This window comes from Falco naumanni, chromosome Z (genome assembly GCF_017639655.2).
Source record: "Falco naumanni isolate bFalNau1 chromosome Z, bFalNau1.pat, whole genome shotgun sequence".
Taxonomy (NCBI): Eukaryota; Metazoa; Chordata; class Aves; order Falconiformes; family Falconidae; genus Falco; species Falco naumanni.
In genome coordinates, this window is record NC_054080.1 from 20,089,973 (window position 1) to 20,110,371 (window position 20,399).

The 20,399-nt window shown below is 37.9% G+C and overlaps 1 protein-coding gene across 1 annotated transcript in view; it reads left to right on the plus strand.

The window, feature by feature from the left end:
- Positions 1-20,399, plus strand: part of HSD17B4 (hydroxysteroid 17-beta dehydrogenase 4) — a 66,756-nt gene that overhangs the window by 32,946 nt on the left and 13,411 nt on the right. Inside the window, exons 18-21 of the mRNA XM_040578905.1 lie at positions 12,380-12,449; positions 15,751-15,857; positions 16,173-16,259; positions 20,061-20,150. Of these exons, the coding sequence (XP_040434839.1) occupies positions 12,380-12,449; positions 15,751-15,857; positions 16,173-16,259; positions 20,061-20,150 (354 nt within the window). The remainder of the gene's footprint in view (positions 1-12,379; positions 12,450-15,750; positions 15,858-16,172; positions 16,260-20,060; positions 20,151-20,399) is intronic.

Genomic DNA, 20,399 nt, shown 5'->3' on the forward strand with positions numbered 1-20,399 from the left:
AATGTAGTGGAAGGTGCTGTCTAGCAGCTGGCACTGTATTAGATAAGATAAAGCAACCCTAATGACCCCATACTTGAATGTTAGAACCCTAGCTGAGATTCTCCTCTGGATGTATCAGAATTGATTCCAGGTCCATGTATTTTCAGATGACATTTATGATCCCCTCGTTCATATAGTAATCTTACTTTCTGAGCCTTAAACTCTTACACCTGGACTTGTTATTGTGCATAAAATGCTAAGTTCTTGAGATAAAAGATGGTAGTTACCCTGTAACACAGAAGTTGGGAAACTTTGCTACTGCAAAACTGATTTTAGGAAATAAAGGAAGTGGCACAGAATAGCCACCAGGCTTGTCTTATTTTAAGATCTGTTTTGACAGGTAGATATATAAAGAGAATTCCCTTCCAATTAGATCTTGCAGGACCCACAGCCAGTGGACATTGAGAACTGCAAGTTTTACCTGCCAAATTATTCAGTAGCATCTGTGCTTAAGTGATGATGCCTGTGTACAAGAAGGGGAATGTGTAGAACTTGGGAACGTTATGGGCAAGAATACAGACTTTCATGGGAAAGACAGCTTGGGGAAATGTTACCAAGATTTTACATTTATGTGTCTGTGGAATGACACATAACTGCCTGAAATCCTGTTGAAAATGGAAGCTGGCACAGAAGTTGCATTGAAGTTTCTGAATATGGGGTGTTTTTTTTAGTGTTTAAATGGAAAAGGTGTTGGCAGAAATGACTGTTGCCATTCAGCTATTGAATTATTATAGTGTATGAGACAGACTGAGTCAGTTTGCAGATGACATTTGAGTTAACCTGACTGTATTAATTTCCAGTGATAGTTGTGACATTCAACATTTGGTTTCTGTATTACCACAATTACATGGCTAAACTGCACTTCATAATTAATATTTTTTCTGCCTTTAGCTTTCATAGCATGATCATGTATTAAACTTGCAGATAATTAGACCATCATGCACATTTTAAAAATGTTTACTGTGATGACTTCTGTCTTTCACTGAAGTCAATGATTGTGGTTGTCTTAAAAGTTATATTCAGGTCTAACTCAGCTACACTGTTTTTTTTTCTGAGAGGAAGAATGTTTTTTGCGTGTGTTCAGACAGGAGGAAGTACTGCTTAGTGAAGAGGGTAATGGGAACAGAGAGCTAAGAACCATTTTTGCCCTTTACCATGTGTTCAGCAGAATGGAGGGTACAGACACCTACAGTTCCTTGAAAAATGATTGTGTTATGCCAGTGACCATTGGCAGAACAAACTAGTCCTTTCGGTCAGTGGTATCAAAGACTACTAGCAGGTAGTATAATAAATGTTTAGCCCTTTCAGATCTGTACCCATTTCTGAGAAGTTCTTTAAACACCAGCCAGTGCTTATGAATGAGTTGCAGCACGATGGTGAAAGCTGCTTAAAGATGGAAAGTGGTTAAGAAAAATTTAGAAGTATCTGACCTTCTAAAAGGCTTTAAATTTATATCCTGTTCAAGAAGGACATGAAACATTTCTTCTCTGTGTTCAGGAATTTTTCTGCAAAGAACTAGGTGACATTTTTCCATCTTGCCCTGCGGAGATGTGCATGTGCTGTCGTATTTTTCTAGCTTGTTCTCTCTCTAATCTGAGCTATGCTTTACTAGATACACTGCTATAAATCTCTTGAATAAAACAGACTTTTTGACAGAAAATTGAGGAGTCTGGAGGGTGTTTGACTATTAGCTGTTTAGCAAGAAATTAATCATTCAATTTCAGTCTTGTAGGGAATGTTTAATGTAGTTACAGAGCTTTAGTATCTATAAGCTACTCTTGTCCTGCTGGTTTTTGAACCAGGGCCTTAAATTAATCAAACAGATTTTGGAGAATGGTTCCTAATGCAATAAACAGTCACAGGCAGTGAATGACCTGTGTCTCTGCAGAGTTTTCTTTTCGCTTCCTTCCCAAATGTGTTGATTTCTTGGGAATTAATTTTCTGATGGCACACAAAATAAGCTGCAGTGGCTGTTAAAAGTTGGTGATGTCTGAGTGATGCAAGTCACTTTTGAGGAAGGAAGCAAATACGGAGTCTTGAGTTTGTTGAGTACTTTCTATGTATTTTTTTCTCTTGGAAAAACTCAGGGCGTTCAGATATTGTGCAGATTGCCTCCCAAGTAATAAACTGTTCTCTATCTTCAAATATGAGAATTAATGTTCAGAATACACAATGTTGTTGAACAGTGTAACAGTAGCCCATAAACTGGAATTTTTCAAGAAGTCATTTCAGTTTTAATGTGTTTCCTCCTGCTTGCTTCTGAAAGCTAACTGTTCTGGTTGTCTACATGGAAAAACTAAAGCTGTAACATGCAGAGTTTGTAGGACTTTGAAATGAGCTGACATTAACAAAAACTTCAGTAAAATGTCTAACAATTTTAAGAAATGCTTGCCAGTTGAAAAATTATCCTGGCTTGCAACAGTATCATATATTTCACTAAAGCATTCTTACACTTTAAGTTCTGACTCTGTGTATTTGTTACTTATGTTGATAGAAATATATGTGACAAAGAGGTAGAAAAGACCATTTAGATATTTTCTTAAAAACACGATGTCTCAAGGCTACCATGTTTTTGGGACCTGCTGTGTAAATGCAGCTGTGCCCTCTTCAAGTCTCAATGTCATGTGAGCTATCACATACGAAGTTCTGTCAGAGGTACTTTTCCATGTAACTTTGGTATCTCAAGCACTGCTCTGTGGTTTTCAGGGTCAGGAAAACTGTCTGTCTTTGCTTTCAAGAATTTTTAAGATCCTTGTCAGAGCTGATGAAACTGAGACTACTAGTCTGCTGGGGGAACAGCTTCTTGATATCCTGTCATTTTTAAGTTGCTTTCATTTGGAAAACTACAATCATGTTTTAAATGTTGCAGTCTCTAAAAAGACAAAAATACCAAATAAAGCTTCCTTTGTTTTTAAGAATCCCCTTTGTATGCAGTACTTTATGATGCAGTTTTCAGTCATGCGGGCAAAAATGGTGTGTTTGGTCCTTCACCTTCAAGAACTGCTTACACAGGCAGAGCGAGGTCTAGGCATGAGCTGAGATAGCATAGGAAGTCAATTTTCCTGTGTTACTTGTTGCAGGAAGTTGTGTTCAGAGGAGTAATGAAAGGAAAATGTTCTCATGGTTGGTGACTGGTTGGAGCTGCAGTTCTTCAACACAGGATTTTCTTTGCTTTGTCCATAAAATTCTTATGGTCTGTGGGCAGCTGTTACTGCGCTATCCCAAAACACTCAGACACGGGTGCTCCTTAATAAGTGGCTGATAGGAGATGATGAGATGATGGAATTTGGAAGATGAAATTTAGGAGTCAGACTAGGAGGAGGGTGTCCAAGCATCACTGGCTGAAATTGAAATTCATAGAAGCTCGCTTCTGAACTTGTACAATGTACTTCAAAAGTGTGATGCTTTGAAGAATTAGACCTTCAGATGTTAAATTGGAGAGCCAGAATTGGTTTGTGCTACTGACAGTTACGACCTTTCCTGCTGTCATATGGTTTCCAGTCTGTAAAGTAAGGATGTTTATAAATGTTTGAGCCATTTTAATTGTACAGAGCGTATTTAAAGGAGTGACATATAGCATCTGATGGTTTGGTTTTTGTGTGTGTGTGTGTGTGAATGTGATGCAGTGGCAAGGAAAAAAAAAAACAACAAGCCAGTTTAGGGAATATAATGATTCTTTACTCATTCAGAGATTTTTAGAGAGATTTAGTAAATTCATATCTAGACTAATCTGATAGGATTTAAAATATGCAAGCTATGTAAACCCTTCTCTGTGCCAGGTATATCTAGATTGATCATTACCCAATGCGTTGTGAGGAAATTACTGCTTTTTATTGGTGTTATTTTATTTTTAAAATACAGTTCTTTTCCATTTTCCCTGAAAAAGAAGAAAATAATTGGTGCCATGTTTCAAGTAGTGTCATTAGCATCATGTGACTGAGACTGACTGAGTAAGGGAAGGACACTGTGGCATCCTCAGTTACACAGTCCTCTTGCTCGTACTTGCTGTCCTCTAGCTACCTGAGTTTAGTCTTTCACCGTGTCAAGTTGAGCTAAATCTGCAGTTCTTCATGTAGCTGGAAACAGTTGGGAAGACAGTTACGCACAGATCTAGTTTGTTGTAAAAGACTGGACTTTGCAATAAAAACTTATTGAAGTCATCTTGGAAGGAAAGAGGTGCATGAGAAAGATTTAACACCCTAATGAATTTTTAAACAACTTACTGTAAAATATTTTCTGCCAGTTGTCAACAGGTTCAGTACTATGAGTCAATGCTTTACTTTGAAGATAAGAGTGATAAGACCCTTACAAGCTTCTGTGTAATTGGGATGTGGATACTTACCTGTGGAAAGACACCTTTTACTCTACACAGATTTAATTTGTGTTTTCAAGTGTACATAAATATTTGTATGTGTTTTCAGAGAACTTAGGGAATGATGAGGGAAGAAACAGGAAGAGCCAGCACATCAATATGTGTCTCTGGGCCTGGTGTCACAGGCAGAATTTTGGGTTTTTTGATCATGGGTCAGTTTATACAACACCAGGCCCGCTGGCGACAGACAGGATATACCTGTCTCGAGGGGAAAAAGGGTCTTTGCACAAAAGTTAGCAGGGCTCATTGAAGGAGCTTTGAACTAGATTTGAAGGAGGAAAGGAATAAAACCAGGCTTACTAGAGATGAGCCTGGGGGCAGCATACCAATGTTTGTGGGATGTTGTGCTAGTGAGGTCTTGCAGTCTGCCATCTCACTGGAGGTAGGGGATGGAAATCCATGCAGTAGCAAAGCTGCAATGGTAGTTGATATGTTAGAAACCATAGAAACACCTGAGAATGGTCACACAGGAATTAAGGCTTCTCCCTGCAAAAAGGTGGCGGGATCAACTGACGTGCATCTACACCAATGCATCCAACATGGGCAACAAACAGGAGGCACTGGAAGCCATTCTGCAGCAGGAAAGCTATGACATAGTTGCCATCATGGGAACGTGGTGGGGTGACTTATGCAACTGGAGTGCTGCTATAAATGGATGCTATTAACTCTTCAGAAGGGATAGGCAAGGAAGGAGAGGTGGTAGGGTAACCCTGTATGTTAGGGAGTGTTTTCATTGTCTAGAGCTTAATGATGGTGATGATAAGGTTGAGTGTTTGTGTGTAGAAAGCAGGGGGAAGGCCAACATCATGGCAGGAGTCTGTTACAGACTTCTCAATCAGGACGAAGAGGCAGGCAAAATACTCCATAAGCACCTGGGAGAAGTCCGATGATCGCTAGACCCTGTTCTTGTGGGGAATTTCAACCTTACCAGCTCTTTGATGGAAGTACAATAAGCAGAGAGGAAACCATCCTGGAGGTTCCTGGAGTCTTTGGAAGATAACTTCCTGATGCAGGTGGCGAGTCAGCCAACTAGGGAAGACACTCTGCCTGAAATGGTAAGAGTTTTTGATTCTCAGAGAAGTAGGGATGGAGCTCAGCAGAACTGCTACCTTGGGCTTCTGGAGGGCCAACTTTGGCCTGTTGAGGAGCCTGGTTGAAGAGCCCCTTGGGAGGCAGCCCTGAAGGGCAGAGGGGTGCAGGAAGGCTGGACACTCCTCAAGAAGGGAATCTTAAAGGCACAGGAGCCGGCTGTCCCCATGTACCAAAAGTCGAGCCAGTGGGAAGAAGACCTGCCTGGCTGAACAGAGAGCTTTGGCTGAAAGGTTGGTCAAGCATTGGAACAGGCTGCCCGGGAACGTGGCAGAATCACCATCCCTGGAGGTATTTAAACGGCATGTAGATCTGGCTCTTAGGAACATTGTTTAGTGATGGTTTGGCAGTCCTGGGTTAATGGTTGGACTTGATGATCTTAAAGGTATTTTCCAACCTAAATGATTTTATGATTCTATGTGTATAGATAGAATAAGTAATCGTTAACGTTCTGTGGTGGTGGGGAAAAAAAAAGTTGGTTATTTCCAGGTTATGTTTGCTTACTTGAAGGGATTTTATCCTTATTTTGAATAGATGAGAAGAAAAGAGTTATAAGAAGGTGAGTGTTTTAAGTTTCGGTTTTTTTTTTTTTTTTTTTTTTTTTGAATGAGTGCAATAAATCACATGAGAGAGAAGATGAAAACATGTGCATAGGTTGGGAAAATACAGTTAGTTACAGGATAAATGTTTGGGGTTTTTATGCTCTGCTCTGTAAATATATAATATAGTGTTGCCTGAAAACCTGTAAATTTAAGTTAACTTCAGAGAACTGAACAGGAGAGTCTCCTGAGAGACTCAGGTGATTTTTTTTTTCTGTTTGTAGCATAAATAATTTGTTTCCTGATAGAACAAATGAAGTGCTGAAGTGGGTTCACAGATACGGAGAGCATGCCAGGAAAAAGTGCTTAACAACAAATGGTAATACAAGTAAAACAAAGGGATGTGAAGCCATTGCAAGGATTTCGTAAAATTTTCGTAATTTGTCTAGAGATTTCAGTATGTAGAGATGATACTCTCAAAACCCCTGAAACTGTATAGCGAGTGACCCTTTGTATTAGTCATTTCCTTAAAAGGCTGGTACATGTTGTTACACTAATTTCAAGTGTTATACACACACGCACCTGCCCGCGTTTAGCCCTGTTGAGAAGATCAGAGCATACTCTAATCTTGACAATTTTGAAAAATAGTTGAGGGCTTGGATTATACTAGAATTTTGTTTTAGAATGTAGTGAGATGAGGAGATACTAGCTTGGCAGTCATTTTGTTTAAACAAGCAGCTCTCCATTACCAGGAGTCTGTTTCCTCCTCTTATTTATGCATTATATCCTTTAAAAATTGTTACTCCATTTGAAGTTCCCCAAACCAAAGTGGTTTATTCTTTTTGATTGAGAGGTATGGTTAAAGGAAGACTTTCTTGTACATATGCCGTGCTACTGAAAAACAGCTGAAATTCTGTGAAGCCTATGCCAGAATATATAAGTTGATTTTAAATTTGAAAATTATGTGGTAAGGGTAAAGACGTGAATAATGTGGGGTGAGAAAGGAGAAAAGATGTAGTGCTGTTTTATAGCTGTTACACCTATTCCTGTTCATAGCTGTGTATGTGAAAGTGTTTTAATTCAACATTTTAGTAGTTCTTATTCCTGAGGCCAAAGTATGTAGGGAATAAGGTCATATTTGGATAGTCCAGACCACTAAGAACATAAAACTGCAAACCTTAGGTAGTCCAGGAAACCCCGCACTTGTATTTTGTAATTATAGTCTTGTTGAAAAATAGAATCATGTGTGATCCAGGCTTCCACAAAATGTATTTAGGCATTGGAAACTATTATGAGCAAGTTAAACTGTCTGTTTTGTTTATTTTCCACATACGCCTACTTTGAAAAAAGTAGTTGGTTATTTGGAGGGACAAATAAAACCCTTTTATCTTTATATGTGTTTGTTTCTACCAGTTGTTTTTTCCCATTACCTCTCCTTACCCTTACAGAGATAATCAATTAAAAAAGAAGGTATGGCAAATGGGGATCTCAGTCAAAGAGTAGCTGGCTCAATTGCTTAAGTACTGTGCTGAATTAGAGCCTTTGAAGCGCCAGCACTGCCAGTTCAACTGGAAGTATTCATTGTTCGTTGAAATGTGTAGATGAGTTTTGTGATTGTTTTTTCTTCATGAGATTGCTTGACTGCTTACTCTTACACGAATAAGCTGTTAGGTAAAGTATACATGCATATATGTACACGCATATATGTCTGTGTATACATACACACACATATACTTGGTAAGATAAGCTCTTGGGCAGAGCTCTTTCTCTCCCCAGTTAGGAGGGAAAATATATGGCTTCCTTTTTCGTTAGCTTTACCACTGACCTTTATTGCGGTCTGCAGGCAAGACTGAAAACTTGGCACAGACAGGTTGGATATCGCCTTTTCTTTTGTGATCTGGCAGAAATCCTAAATTGTTAGGAAATTAGACTTGACAGTTTGTGTTATTAATTGGAGAACAGTCTAACCGTATTATGACTGACTTCAATCTAATGCCCCACATCAATTGACTGTTCTCATCCTCCAAGGATGCATCACTTTTTTTCTTCTTTTTTTGTTTTGTTTTGTTTGTTTTAATGCTATCACTCACTCAAGACTTTAGGAAATGTCATTATTCGAGGAATATAGAAAGTAGAGCCAACAAGGCTTTAAACCAATTCTGTTCTCTTACGGAATGTAATTTAAATAATGAAGTAATACCAGAGACTGTGGTAAATGGAAAGAAATTTGTTGACTTACCTGACTTGGCTATATTGCATCTGAAATAACCTGCTCTGTAACTGTTCTGTTCAGTTCAGCCTACATGTTTTCTAGCTGTGACCAGTCCCACTTACAGTTACTGAAAGTACAAAAAGGCAAGTATTGCCTCCCATATTCATGTGTCAGACTTCTAGTTAAATACATTGATCACATTTAATTTTCTGAACCTAATTACTTCCTAAATGTTACATCTGTTTTGTTAGTGAAGCACAAGTACTTTTTACTACAGTAATTTTGAAAAGTATTTGGTAGAAATATTGTCTCCCAAGTAGTGCTTATTATTACCCCCATTAAATGGCTGGTTCCTTTTACAACTTTAGTAAGGAACAGCTGCATAGCTAGAATGAAGTTGAGATTGAGCTTAAACCAGAAATTAGTCCTTATTTACCGTAAATAAATATTTTTTTTAGTAATGCAAGTAAATGTTACTTAATTTGGGTTAAACTTTATTACAACAGCTTCTTTGTGAAAATAGCCTCCTGACAGCTTTTGTAAAAGCTCCAATTAATAGAAGAATGAAAGTGAGACCGTAGAATTTTAATTTAGTTAAAAAGTCATTTAATTATTTGATTTAATTATTTTACATCTAGCAGTTTTTATTTTCTAGTTCTTGAGAGTGGTGATTTGCTGTTAGCTTTTGGACTCTCAAAAGAAAACCAGTAATGAAGGGTGGTACTCTGTAGAATTCTGTCAGGAGCAACTCTCTTTAAATTGTCCGTTTAAAAATTTTGTTTAAGGAACTAGGGGTCTATTCCTCACTGAAAGTTCCTTTCATAGTGTTACAACTTTGATATCGGTGGCATTAAGGCTTTAGACAGCTCTTAGCAAATAAGCTAGTGGTACATCAGAGATGCTCATCTCTACCTTTTGACAGTGAAAACACAGTTTTAACAACTACCCAGGGGAATACCCAGGGAGACAGTGAAGACACAGCAAGTCAGAAGAGCAGCACGTGCACGTTATTCTCTGAACCCCCGCTGCTGTGGGTTTTGTGTGTGTACGAGTGGGAATGTGGTTGCACTCAGTTGCCCATTTTTCTTCTATTTGTGTGAGAACTTGGAAGTAGTGAAGGGAGCAGGTAATCTCCATGGATGGTAATTGTCAGGCTGTTTCCAACTGTCCCTTCCCACTCAGCACTTCAGCTGCCTTAGTGGTGTAGTAGAGTGTAGATATTTACATTATCTCAGTTAGCTTTCCTGTTCCACCCTGAACCAGCACTATGTGTTTCACCACACATTCCTTGGGTGCACCCTGTAGAATGGCGTCTGCAGTATAGGATCCCTTGTCAGTCTGTTGACTTGCTTTTTGGAGTTGATTGGGCTTGTACATTGCTAGCTGGAGAGTCCTGCGCTAGACAATACTGTCTTCAGGAGGTCTTGGCTTTATTCTTCTCACCAGGTGAGATAACTTTGCTATTTCTACTTCTTGGTGATGCTGTAAGATTAATTTGGGTTATATGTTCTTTCAGCAAAACATTTGCCCTCTCCTTTGTCCCTTTTGGAAGGTCACACTTGGACCCGTCTGAACTGTAGTGTTCTGTTAGTATGAAATTTCCAGTCTTTACTATATTCCTAAGAATTTATAGGATCAGTTAGATGATAATTACAAAAAAAACCCCAAAAAACTATATGTTCTGGGCAAAAGTAGAATTTACAGTTACAAATTTCAGGCCCATTGATACCATCTTACTGATACATCTTTGTTTTCAAAAGAAAGAAGTGTTTCAAAAAGGGTAAACAGCAATGTAAGCAGCCATGGAGAAATATTGTACTTATCTTTCTAAGACTTGCATACTTAAAGCTATGGTGCAGTTTAGTATTTTTTTTCTCACTGTTTTTAGCACATGTATCCAACTCTCACACCAGAAAGAAGTGACAAGCTCTTCTACATTCCACCATAACTGAGACTCAGAACTCTTGCTGTGTTGATGAAGGCTAGCAGGACATGTGAGAGAGCATTAGAGCTTAGTGTGAACGCTGTATGTACTTGAAGAAGTGGACCTGAATATTAACAGATTAAAAATAAACCAAATGGATTATGGATTAAAATGATAATATGAGTTCAGAACCCTTCTAGTTACACTGTCCTTTGCTTCAGCTCTAACAGAAGAAACGACGTTAGAAATATATCAGAAAACGCTTCCTTTGGAGAATCTTTTTTCCTTTTTCCTTTTTTTCCTTTTTTTCCTTTTTCCTTTTTTCCTTTTTTTCCTTTTTCCTTTTTTTCCTTTTTCCTTTTTTTCCTTTTTCCTTTTTTTCCTTTTTCCTTTTTTTCCTTTTTCCTTTTTTTCCTTTTTCCTTTTTTTCCTTTTTCCTTTTTCCTTTTTTCCTTTTTTACTTTTTTAATTTTTTCCTTTTTCCTTTTTTTCCTTTTTTCCTTTTTCCTTTTTCCTTTTTCCTTTTTCCTTTTTCCTTTTTCCTTTTTCCTTTTTCCTTTTTCCTTTTTCCTTTTTCCTTTTTCCTTTTTCCTTTTTCCTTTTTCCTTTTTCCTTTTTCCTTTTTCCTTTTTCCTTTTTCCTTTTTCCTTTTTCCTTTTTCCTTTTTCCTTTTTCCTTTTTCCTTTTTCCTTTTTCCTTTTTCCTTTTTCCTTTTTCCTTTTTCCTTTTTCCTTTTTCCTTTTTCCTTTTTCCTTTTTCCTTTTTCCTTTTTCCTTTTTCCTTTTTCCTTTTTCCTTTTTCCTTTTTCCTTTTTCCTTTTTCCTTTTTCCTTTTTCCTTTTTCCTTTTTCCTTTTTCCTTTTTCCTTTTTCCTTTTTCCTTTTTCCTTTTTCCTTTTTCCTTTTTCCTTTTTCCTTTTTCCTTTTTCCTTTTTCCTTTTTCCTTTTTCCTTTTTCCTTTTGAAATCTGTTAGCTTCTTTCCTCCAAACACAATTTAGTGCAGTTTACCCTTATTTGGATAAACATATGCCATTTTTTATGATCCCAGTCCAAAGTGCTGGGAGAAAATAATTAGTGACAAGGGGTTCCAAAGGCCGGTAATGTGCTTGAGTGAAATAAAATTCGTTTTCAGTTTAAAAGCTCCTTTCAATTAAATTCAGGTTCATCATGCCATCATATAAAACTACTAAACTTGTGAAATGTTCACTGGCATTAGTTAACGTGACACACTGATTTTCTCTGTACTTTTGGGGATGTCGTATTACAGAGTACTTCACAATCATTTAGTCACTGGATTTCACAGAAAACTGATGATAAGGGAGTAAGTTTTTAGTTCAGGAAGGTGCACAGGCTGGCATGTCACAGCTCTCATGTTATGGACTGCTGGCCACTGTACACATACAGCAAATACAAAATTTGTTAATGAAAATGCTAAGGCTACGCAGACAGAAAACTGAAGTACTGTAGCCATCTTCACGATTTCTCAGGTTTATTCACATTCACAGTATATGCAAACACTACATCTGTCTGTCTCTACTTTTTACTAGTATGAAAGATTAACATGAAGCAAAAGTCTTCTAGAAAGCTTGGCATGTTACTCTGGGGTTTGTTTTAAATACTGGGACGAGCTACCCATGGAGCTGCTAAGAGGGAAGTATATCACAATCATGTTACTCTTAAAAGGGAAAGATAAGGATATTTCTGAACTCTGTAAGCTAAATCAAACGCTGAAAAAGCATGGTAATGTGTGTTTGAAAAGAGAAGTTTTCATATGCTTTTTTAAAAAAAAAATTGTGGATGAATCTGTCATGGTGAAGACTCCTTTAAAATTACACTTCAAGCTGTAGAACCTAGGGACAAATTCTAGAAAATGCATTATTTCCCTGTTGCCAAATTTTAGTGAAACTGGATCTGTATGTCGGCAGAGTAGGTTGTTTTTTCCTTCCTTCCTTTAAGCAATTACATTATTTTCTTATGTACCAAGACCACACATAGTTCTTGGCACATTTCCCTGGAGCTTTGGCAGTTTGTCTGCACCATAACATTTAATTTCCATTTCACCTGCTTTTTTGTAGAGCATGTTATTGAAGGACTAGTAAAATAGAATGTGGTAAGTTTGTTAAACTGTGATAAATTTTTTACTAACTCCTCCTTGTTTCTACCAAGCACGGCTAGCCTCCCATTTCTCTTTCTCTGTTTCTGCAGGCTGCCTTATATCGGCTAAGTGGGGATTGGAATCCTTTACACATTGATCCAAGTTTTGCTGCTCTTGGAGGTGAGCTGAGAGATATCATTGTATTAATATTTGGACAAAGAATGATGTAAATGTATTTTTAATCTTTTTTTTCCCACTTAGTCTGTAAGTCCAGCAAGCTGGAAAAAAGTGCTGCTTTTATAACTGTTCTTAGAGTCACCATTAGATGTCTTCAGAGTTCTGCATGACACTTCTCTTTAAAGCATTGCTTCTTGTAGCTAGGAATATGGAACGATGCGTGGACTCTACCTACAATGGAAACCTGTCTGCTATCCTATTTACCTTTTAGAGCTTATTTGTTGCTGCTATCCCATCTTTACAATTTCTGTTTCATAAGCAGAAATAATTGACTACCAAAAGCTTCTGAAGGAATTCCATAAATTCTTTGACAGATAATTCTTTCCATCTAATTAATTTTGAGATTATGTTGGCCTTGGTAGAATTTTTTGTGCTTCTGTGTAGTCTTCTTGATCCCAGTAAATCTCAGGAGAGCAGGGGAGAGGCAGTTTGCTAGCACTTCTTTGCTATAAAACTGCTAGTGCGGTAGTTTGTCCGTTTATATAATGCTACATGCCAAAGGAACAGACCATAGGCTATGTTAACGGATTTTTGCAGACATGAAATCCCTAAAGAAGGTTCTGGTTTCTTAAATCTATGTTGTAAAGGTATTTTTTGAAGTTTTTTTCAGGCCTTGCTAATGGTATAATGTGATTACTCCAGGCAGACAGCAGTTTGATTTATGTAAGAAATTTTCTGGAATGTGTTCTATCATCATAAACTTTACAAGAAAATACTGGTCTGCAATGATTGGTCTTCAGTTTTCTGGTGACTTTTTAATATAGAACTATCATTGTGTGGTGTTCTTACCAAGATAAGTAGAGCAGAGCTGTGCTTCTGTGTTCAAATTAGATTTAACATACTTCAACAGTGTCCTTTTGCAAGTACATCATAATTGTTTGGTTAACTGTGTTTTCTATAATTCTCTGTAAATTTTTGTCAATAAATAACAGTAATCAAACACCGAAGTCCATAAAGAGATTTTCCCAGTTTATTAAACCATTGTGTGTGTTTGTTCAGCTCATGATTTTGGATGGAATCACCCAATTGCTCTTGAAGATGCTGGAGGAGAAAAATACATGTTTGTAATTGAAACTCCAGTGTTTAGAATAAACTATAAAAACCTTACAAAAGCAGAGGACTAGAAATCTTCCAGTGCTCTTTGTATGAGCAGGTAGCTCAGACACAGTGAAAAATGAAATTAACTCTGTAGATGAGGTAGTCCCTATGTCTGAGCTGAAAACCACTACGCTGGAATTTTGGAACTGGGCTACTCAAATACCTATACTAAATGCAGGTTCAAACAAAGAAGAAAATGAGTCTTAAGTTTTTTCTTATTTTTTTCTAGTAATCAAAAGCTTTTTTCTTTTGGCATATTCACACACCACTTTGTCTTTAATCTCTGTAAACATGCTGTTTTACTCGCTGTCACCCAGCGTGCACTGGAAGCAAGCTTTCAGTGTGATGTGCTCAGGTCATTCCAGGATTATTGTCAAGCCTTCTTGTGGGTAATTTTTCAGAGGAGATATGCTACCTCCTGTATATATTCTTGTGCCTTTAGTCCTGTAGCTTGTATTTCCGAGATATCAGTAAGTGAAAGCAACATTTACTTTGTTTTCATTTTAGAGAAAAAGCAACTTGATAGCCTTATTGATTTGAGTATGCATTAGTTTTATAAAGGAAATACTGGGGAGAATAGGACCATATATATTTGTCTGTTTCTGATTTCTGAAAATAGTGGTGGGTTTTGGTTCTTGCATAGTGAATTGAGCTAAACTTTTAAAGAGCTAAATGTCCCTATAAAATTCTGTATGAGAGATACTGAATACTGATATTGTTATAACGCCAGTAATGTGTTTTAGAGTTGACTGCATGCTATCTTTTTGCTTTCAGAAATAGTCGGTGCACAGTGTACAAAAAAAGAAAGTGCTATTAAGAGCGTACATACTCAAATATTTTACAGGAAAGAAATGTCAGAATGATCAGAGTGGAATACTTACAGCAAAAAACCAGACTCATGCTCCTTTTAGCCTGTCCTTCTGTCATATCTCGTCTCCTAACTTAAGAAGTCAAAATTTCCATTTCTCATCCTCACTCCTGGTAGTCTTCCCTTTGGGCTGTGTCTCAGTATTCCCATCTTTCCCAGCATTGAGTCCCAGTGGCTTTTTTGTCTCTGTCTTGAAGGTGGTTTCTTCTTCTACATCTTTCGATTCTCTGCAGGCTAGACTTTCTCCTGTCCCCTCTTTTTTGTTTGGTTGTTTTGCTTTTGCTTTTTTCTTGCAGCTGTTGTCCCTTTGGGCAACTTTTCATGCTGTGTAGATGCTATGAAGAGTTGTTTGGAGCTCAGTAAAAACAGACTGGCAGCTGAGAGTGGCAGATGAGTTCCAGGCAAGGCAAGGCAAGCCAGAGCTGGACAGACCTGTTTCGAATCCATGAGCTCTTGCAAGTGTGATCAGTTACTGTTCATATGCCCTGTCAGGTCAGAGCAACCTGTTAAAGGGTCAGAACATACTCAGTACAAGCAGCATCTTTAAAACTTAACCGTTGCACTTCAGCAAATCTCAGGCCAGTTTTCAAAGCTTTGTTTTGTCAGACATTTGACAGGCCTGGAAAAAGATTCAGTGCTAATACAAAGATTATCCGCTGCCAAGGTTCAGCTCCTGCTCCAAACCACAGAAGTGTGAGGAAACCTGACCTAAAATGTCAGTATAAAAAAAACACTGCAATTTTTTTTTTCTTCTTTTTTGTTAGATGCCTTCAAAATGAAATCTTTTCAGGGTTTTTTCCACTTGTAAATAAAGAAAAGTTAATCTTGAAATGTGTGCTATATTTGAGGACGTTTGGCAACCACGAGTAGGAATTACAAATGGGAAGCATCAAATAATCTTAGTATCACTTTTTAATCGTTAAAATACCTCTTACCCTTGATATCCATACTTTCATGTAACTGTGCGTCTGGTGTGCCTATACATGTATACTAAAAGAGCCAATCTCCTAGTTTTTAGTTTTGTCACCTCTACAGACAGGGACTAATTTTACTTGTGAGTCTTACATAGCATATGCGTTGTTGGAGTGCCAGTTCTCAGTGAGCACTTTCCCTTGCCTCAAAGTAGAGGAAACAATAAATGGTAACAGGCAGTTTTTCAGTGAGATAGGCTAAAAAGAAAAAAGGAGGAAAAATACTATGAATAAAATATAGATACTTACAGAAGCAACATGCAAACACGTAATATTATAAGTGCTAAAATGTTACTTTTTGAAATAGGATTTAAGAAGCCTATACTTCATGGACTATGTACCTTCGGGTTTGCTGCTAGAAACGTTTTGAAGCAGTTTGCAAATAATGATGTGAACAGATTCAAGGCGATCAAGGTCTGTGTGTTCATTCCTTGCAGTTAATTTTCTTGATTTTTCTGGTTTTAGTGCCAAAAAGCCACAACACTTTAGGGTGGGAAAAGGCTTTTGCACCATCTTAACTCCCACAATTGCTTCTACTTATTGCTGCATGCATTATAATGCCTCAAGTGTGTTTACTTAAATATTTAGGCTTTCTACATTGCTAGGTGACTGTTTTTTCTCTTTGTTTTTTCTTGTTTCAGTAGACCCTATGCTTTTAAGTTTTGCATGTACATATCACAGATCTGTTCACACCCCCACTTCTTTTTTTTTTTACTTTTTTTTTTTTAGGTTCGCTTTGCAAAACCAGTCTATCCAGGGCAAACTTTACAGACGGACATGTGGAAGGAAGGAAATAGAATCCATTTTCAGACCAAGGTCAGAACGAACTCACTGTTGTGGGCTTTAGAGAAAGATGTGTTGGCTGAATGACTGGGTATATGAAGGGAAGTGGCTCATCAAGCACACTAGTGAAGAAGGTTTTGTAAAAAAAATACGCGAACAGAATGAAATATTCTTACATATTTTATGGTGTCATTAAGATTCCAATAAAAATACTATTATGTGCATAGGACTTAATACACTCCTTAAATAATATGAGAACTCATTTCGTTGTATTGCATTTTGTGTCTGTTCACTGTGGAAGAGCAAAAACCAGTCATTCCCAGGTCAGCATCGTTTGTACTTGTTTTCTGCAGCGAGTCATAAGCTTGTATATACATCTTTTTTTACATTTATTTATCTTAAGTCAGCTCCTGAGAGTTAGTTTATGCAGGTAAACCTCCGCAGATTTAGCTTAAACTGAGTTAAATTCGAGCTGCATCTGTGGAGAATAGCTACAGTAAAACAGTTTGCACTGTTATAAATTCAGTTTTTGCATTATTCTGTTTTCTTTGGCATGTTAGCATTTTGTGTGGGTATCCTGTAATCTTCTCCTACACTTGGTAGGATACTTACTGGAAACTAAGAGTAAAATACTCCATGTGGAGGTGAAAAGTAAATCCCTATCACTTCTGTTGTAGCATCCTGTGATACTGTCACTTTCTTAAACTGTGATTTGCTACAGGTATTTGTCAATATATGTTGGTTTATGCAGATGCAATTTACAGTCCTTTGGGTGGCTGAAGTTTTGCAACCCCGTCTATGTAAAAAAGTGGCCTGCTATTGATTAGTGAGTACAGCAGCAGGGATAGTTGCAGCTGTGCAGGATTGGACAGGAAAATTCAAGTGAGGAGAGTCATCCTAAAGATGTAGGATTGCACTTTCCACAGGAATACAGCTTTGTGGAATAAAAGTTGACTGAAGGAGGTGAATCTTGTTGGCACACACAATGAGTGTTGGCAGCTATAGAATTTCTGAATAACATCATCAAGGTTACTATGTACAAACTCTCCATCTCTGGTTACTAGTAGGAAACAAGACAATTTGGTGCCTCAGATGAGCTCTAGAGATAACTGTATTGGAGATGGTGTAGCTATATTTAAAAAGTACTACCGCCCTGACCTGACAGAATTTCTAGACTTCAGGTTATTTACTTTTGAGGGTTTGCATGTAGAGTATAAATTAACAGAATTTATTATGTACTTCCAAGTCCTTTGGAATTTGTAAATAGAGTGGGATGTTTTGTTGTGCTTAAAGGTTGGAATTTTTATTTTGCTTGATTTAGTAATTGCTAATGTGTAGAGTTTGGGGGAATTTTGCTACAGTTTTTTTTCCACAAGTGTGGAGTAACATTTTAGAGAGAAATTACAATGTTTAACAGGATTATAGAAAACTATCTTGTTTCAACAATTACAAATTATGCAGAATTCTTTTTCTTAGTGCGTATTGTATTAGTCTGAAACAAAGTATCATCATCTTTGTAGTAAACTCTGGTTAAATCAAACTAAAAGTAGACGTATAACTTTGATGTGCTGGTTTAAGTCCATTTTCAGCATTGTCTGCAGTAGCAGTGGGTGATAAGCTGTTAGACATGATTTGAGTAATTGTTATTATGTAGTCTCTCTGAATTAATTTTACCTGTGCAATAAGCTAGGCTGTGATACTGGATATTCCTTCACTTTGGCTATTTATCATATAACTCTCTGTATGCATTGTCGGTCAGTCATTTTGCCATCTTCTGTTTGCTGCCCTAAGTCAGAATGGTTTGTCAGATCCCTTAAAGACTCAGTGCTAAAGGAAACCCATTTTCTTCTCCGAGTTAACTATTTAAAAAAAATAAGATAGAAGGATATCCAGGTGGTTTTTGTCTTTCTTCTTCCAAGCTTTCTGGTTTTACATGCTTACTTTTTTTTTTCTAGTTCAAGTTGCAGTGTAAGGCATGTGGAGGTAATGAAACTGTCTAGATGAACTCTTGACAACTGCGTATCTGGCTCAAGGAAAAACATTTTAGAACACTGCCTTTCTCAGAACTATTTATGAGGTAGCATTAACAGTAACTTGTAACACTGAAGGTAAATTTTCAGATAAATTGAGATTTTTCAACCATTTTGTGAACAGAAAAACAGCCATATATTTTGGTATAGTTTATGAAGAAGCAAATAATTACTTTGTTTAAAGAGCTGTGTCATGTTAAAAGAGGTCCTTGAGCCCTTTATATTTGATCAGCCTGTCAGTTTCCCAAGAAAGACAAGTGCCCTGTGCCTGATCAGTCTGTCCACTACCTGTGTTTTGAGAGCCCACTGTATTGGAGGGTGAATCGACTGACCTATTCAGGGACCCACACTGACAGTGTCACTGAGTGAAATAACTACTCAGATCTCCAAAGACTTACACAAAATGAACTTCAGCTGAATGTTTTTTTTTATACAGAACACAAGTTTGTGACAGAATAAGGTTCAGACATTGTCAATGATAATACACTGACTGCAAAACAAGCTTAATGCACCCAACAATGGCTAGCACGAGTTAGTCATACAATAAAGTTCTTACCCAGTAGGCGTTCCTGTGGGGGAGGAGACGAGTTCAGCCCATCAACTGATCCCAGAAGTTACGGTGGAGTCTTCCCTAACTTCTCCCCAGCTTTGCTTACTTTTAATGCTTCATAGTACATTGCATATTCATTATCATACACAGGATTGGTTACAAGTTTCTCGCTTCTAATCCAAATTAGTACGCATCCTCTGACAGCACTGCTGAAGTTCTTCACTAACTACACATGCTCCACAAGTGGGGGTTTTTCCCTCTTTTGGGGGGGGCTGTTTGAGTCGGAGGTCACGATCTCTCACTACCACAATTAGCTTTGTTCTGCTTTCATCTAATTTTCGGTTGATGTCTGTGGACTGCAACACCTTATCAGCTTGTCTCCTTTTACAGCTAGAGCTTTCCTTGCTTGAAGTCTTCTATCTGCAACAACTCAGATCTTTTCATTATCTGCTCTTTGTTTCTCATCCTTACCAGGGCTGACTCCCTTGATTAGAAGTAACAACTTTAGAGCCACCCTTTTGGAGTTACTTCAGTCCAGGACCGCATTGAGAGGGAGCTTGAGTGACTCAAGTCATACATGTTTTTGTTACTTGTTGGTATCGCTTGCCCAATGAGGTCTGGTAGTACTTTGGAGGCAGGTGACTCTGCGATGGGTGTGTGTGTTAGTGTAACAGTGAGATTATTTCATCTGAGGAAAGTAATTTTGCCACAGTGGTTGGCTCAGCAGTGAATATCTCATAGATTCTTCATTTGGGAACTGTTGTGCAGCTTGTCAGCTGTGTGGTGCCATCAGGTCCCCCTTCCTGCAGGAGTACCACAGAGCCTGGCCATGGGGTCTCCACTGCGCTCCACCCTCCGTTACTCCTATCAGCAGGTGCTGGGATGGCAGGGTGTGTTGCTTAGGGAGCCGTGGTAAAGTAGGTCCTGTGCACGCCAACCATTCTGAAAGGGAAGGTTTACCCTAAAAACCTTCCTGTAACACTGCGCTTCTGTTAGGTCCCAGTTTTCTCTAATTCCCCCCCCGAAGTAATGTTCCCACAAGCTGTTTGCAAAACATAGTATGCTAGCTTGCCTGAAGGTTACAATGCATTTATAGCGTGGTTGTTTTGGTTTTGTTTTTTTTTTACTCTGGAACTTTTGTGTTTTTTCTTAATCTTTGATTTTAAAATGTAAGGAGGACTCCTTGGTTGCCCTTCTGTTGTGACTTTTGCAAGTATGTTACTTCTTTAATGTGTTTTTTTTCCCTCACCGCAGATCAAAGAGACTGGAGAAATTGCTATTGCAGGGGGCTATGTGGATATAGTACCAGCCTTGGATAAGCCTTCTGCTCGGGAGCCTCTGACGGTAAGGGGAAGCAGCAGAAGTCTTAACTTGCAAAGCAGCGTAGTTAGGCTTTGTTTTTGTGAAAAACACAGGAAAAATACTTCGATCACTGACCAGTCTAATTTGCAGTACTTAGATGAGTGTATGAATTCAGAGATGTAAACACATTGTTTTTAAGATACAGAGGTTCATGGATCTATTTGAGGGGAAAAATACAGACATTTTAAGATACACAGGAAGGCTGATGAAATTCTAAGTGCTTGCTGCCAG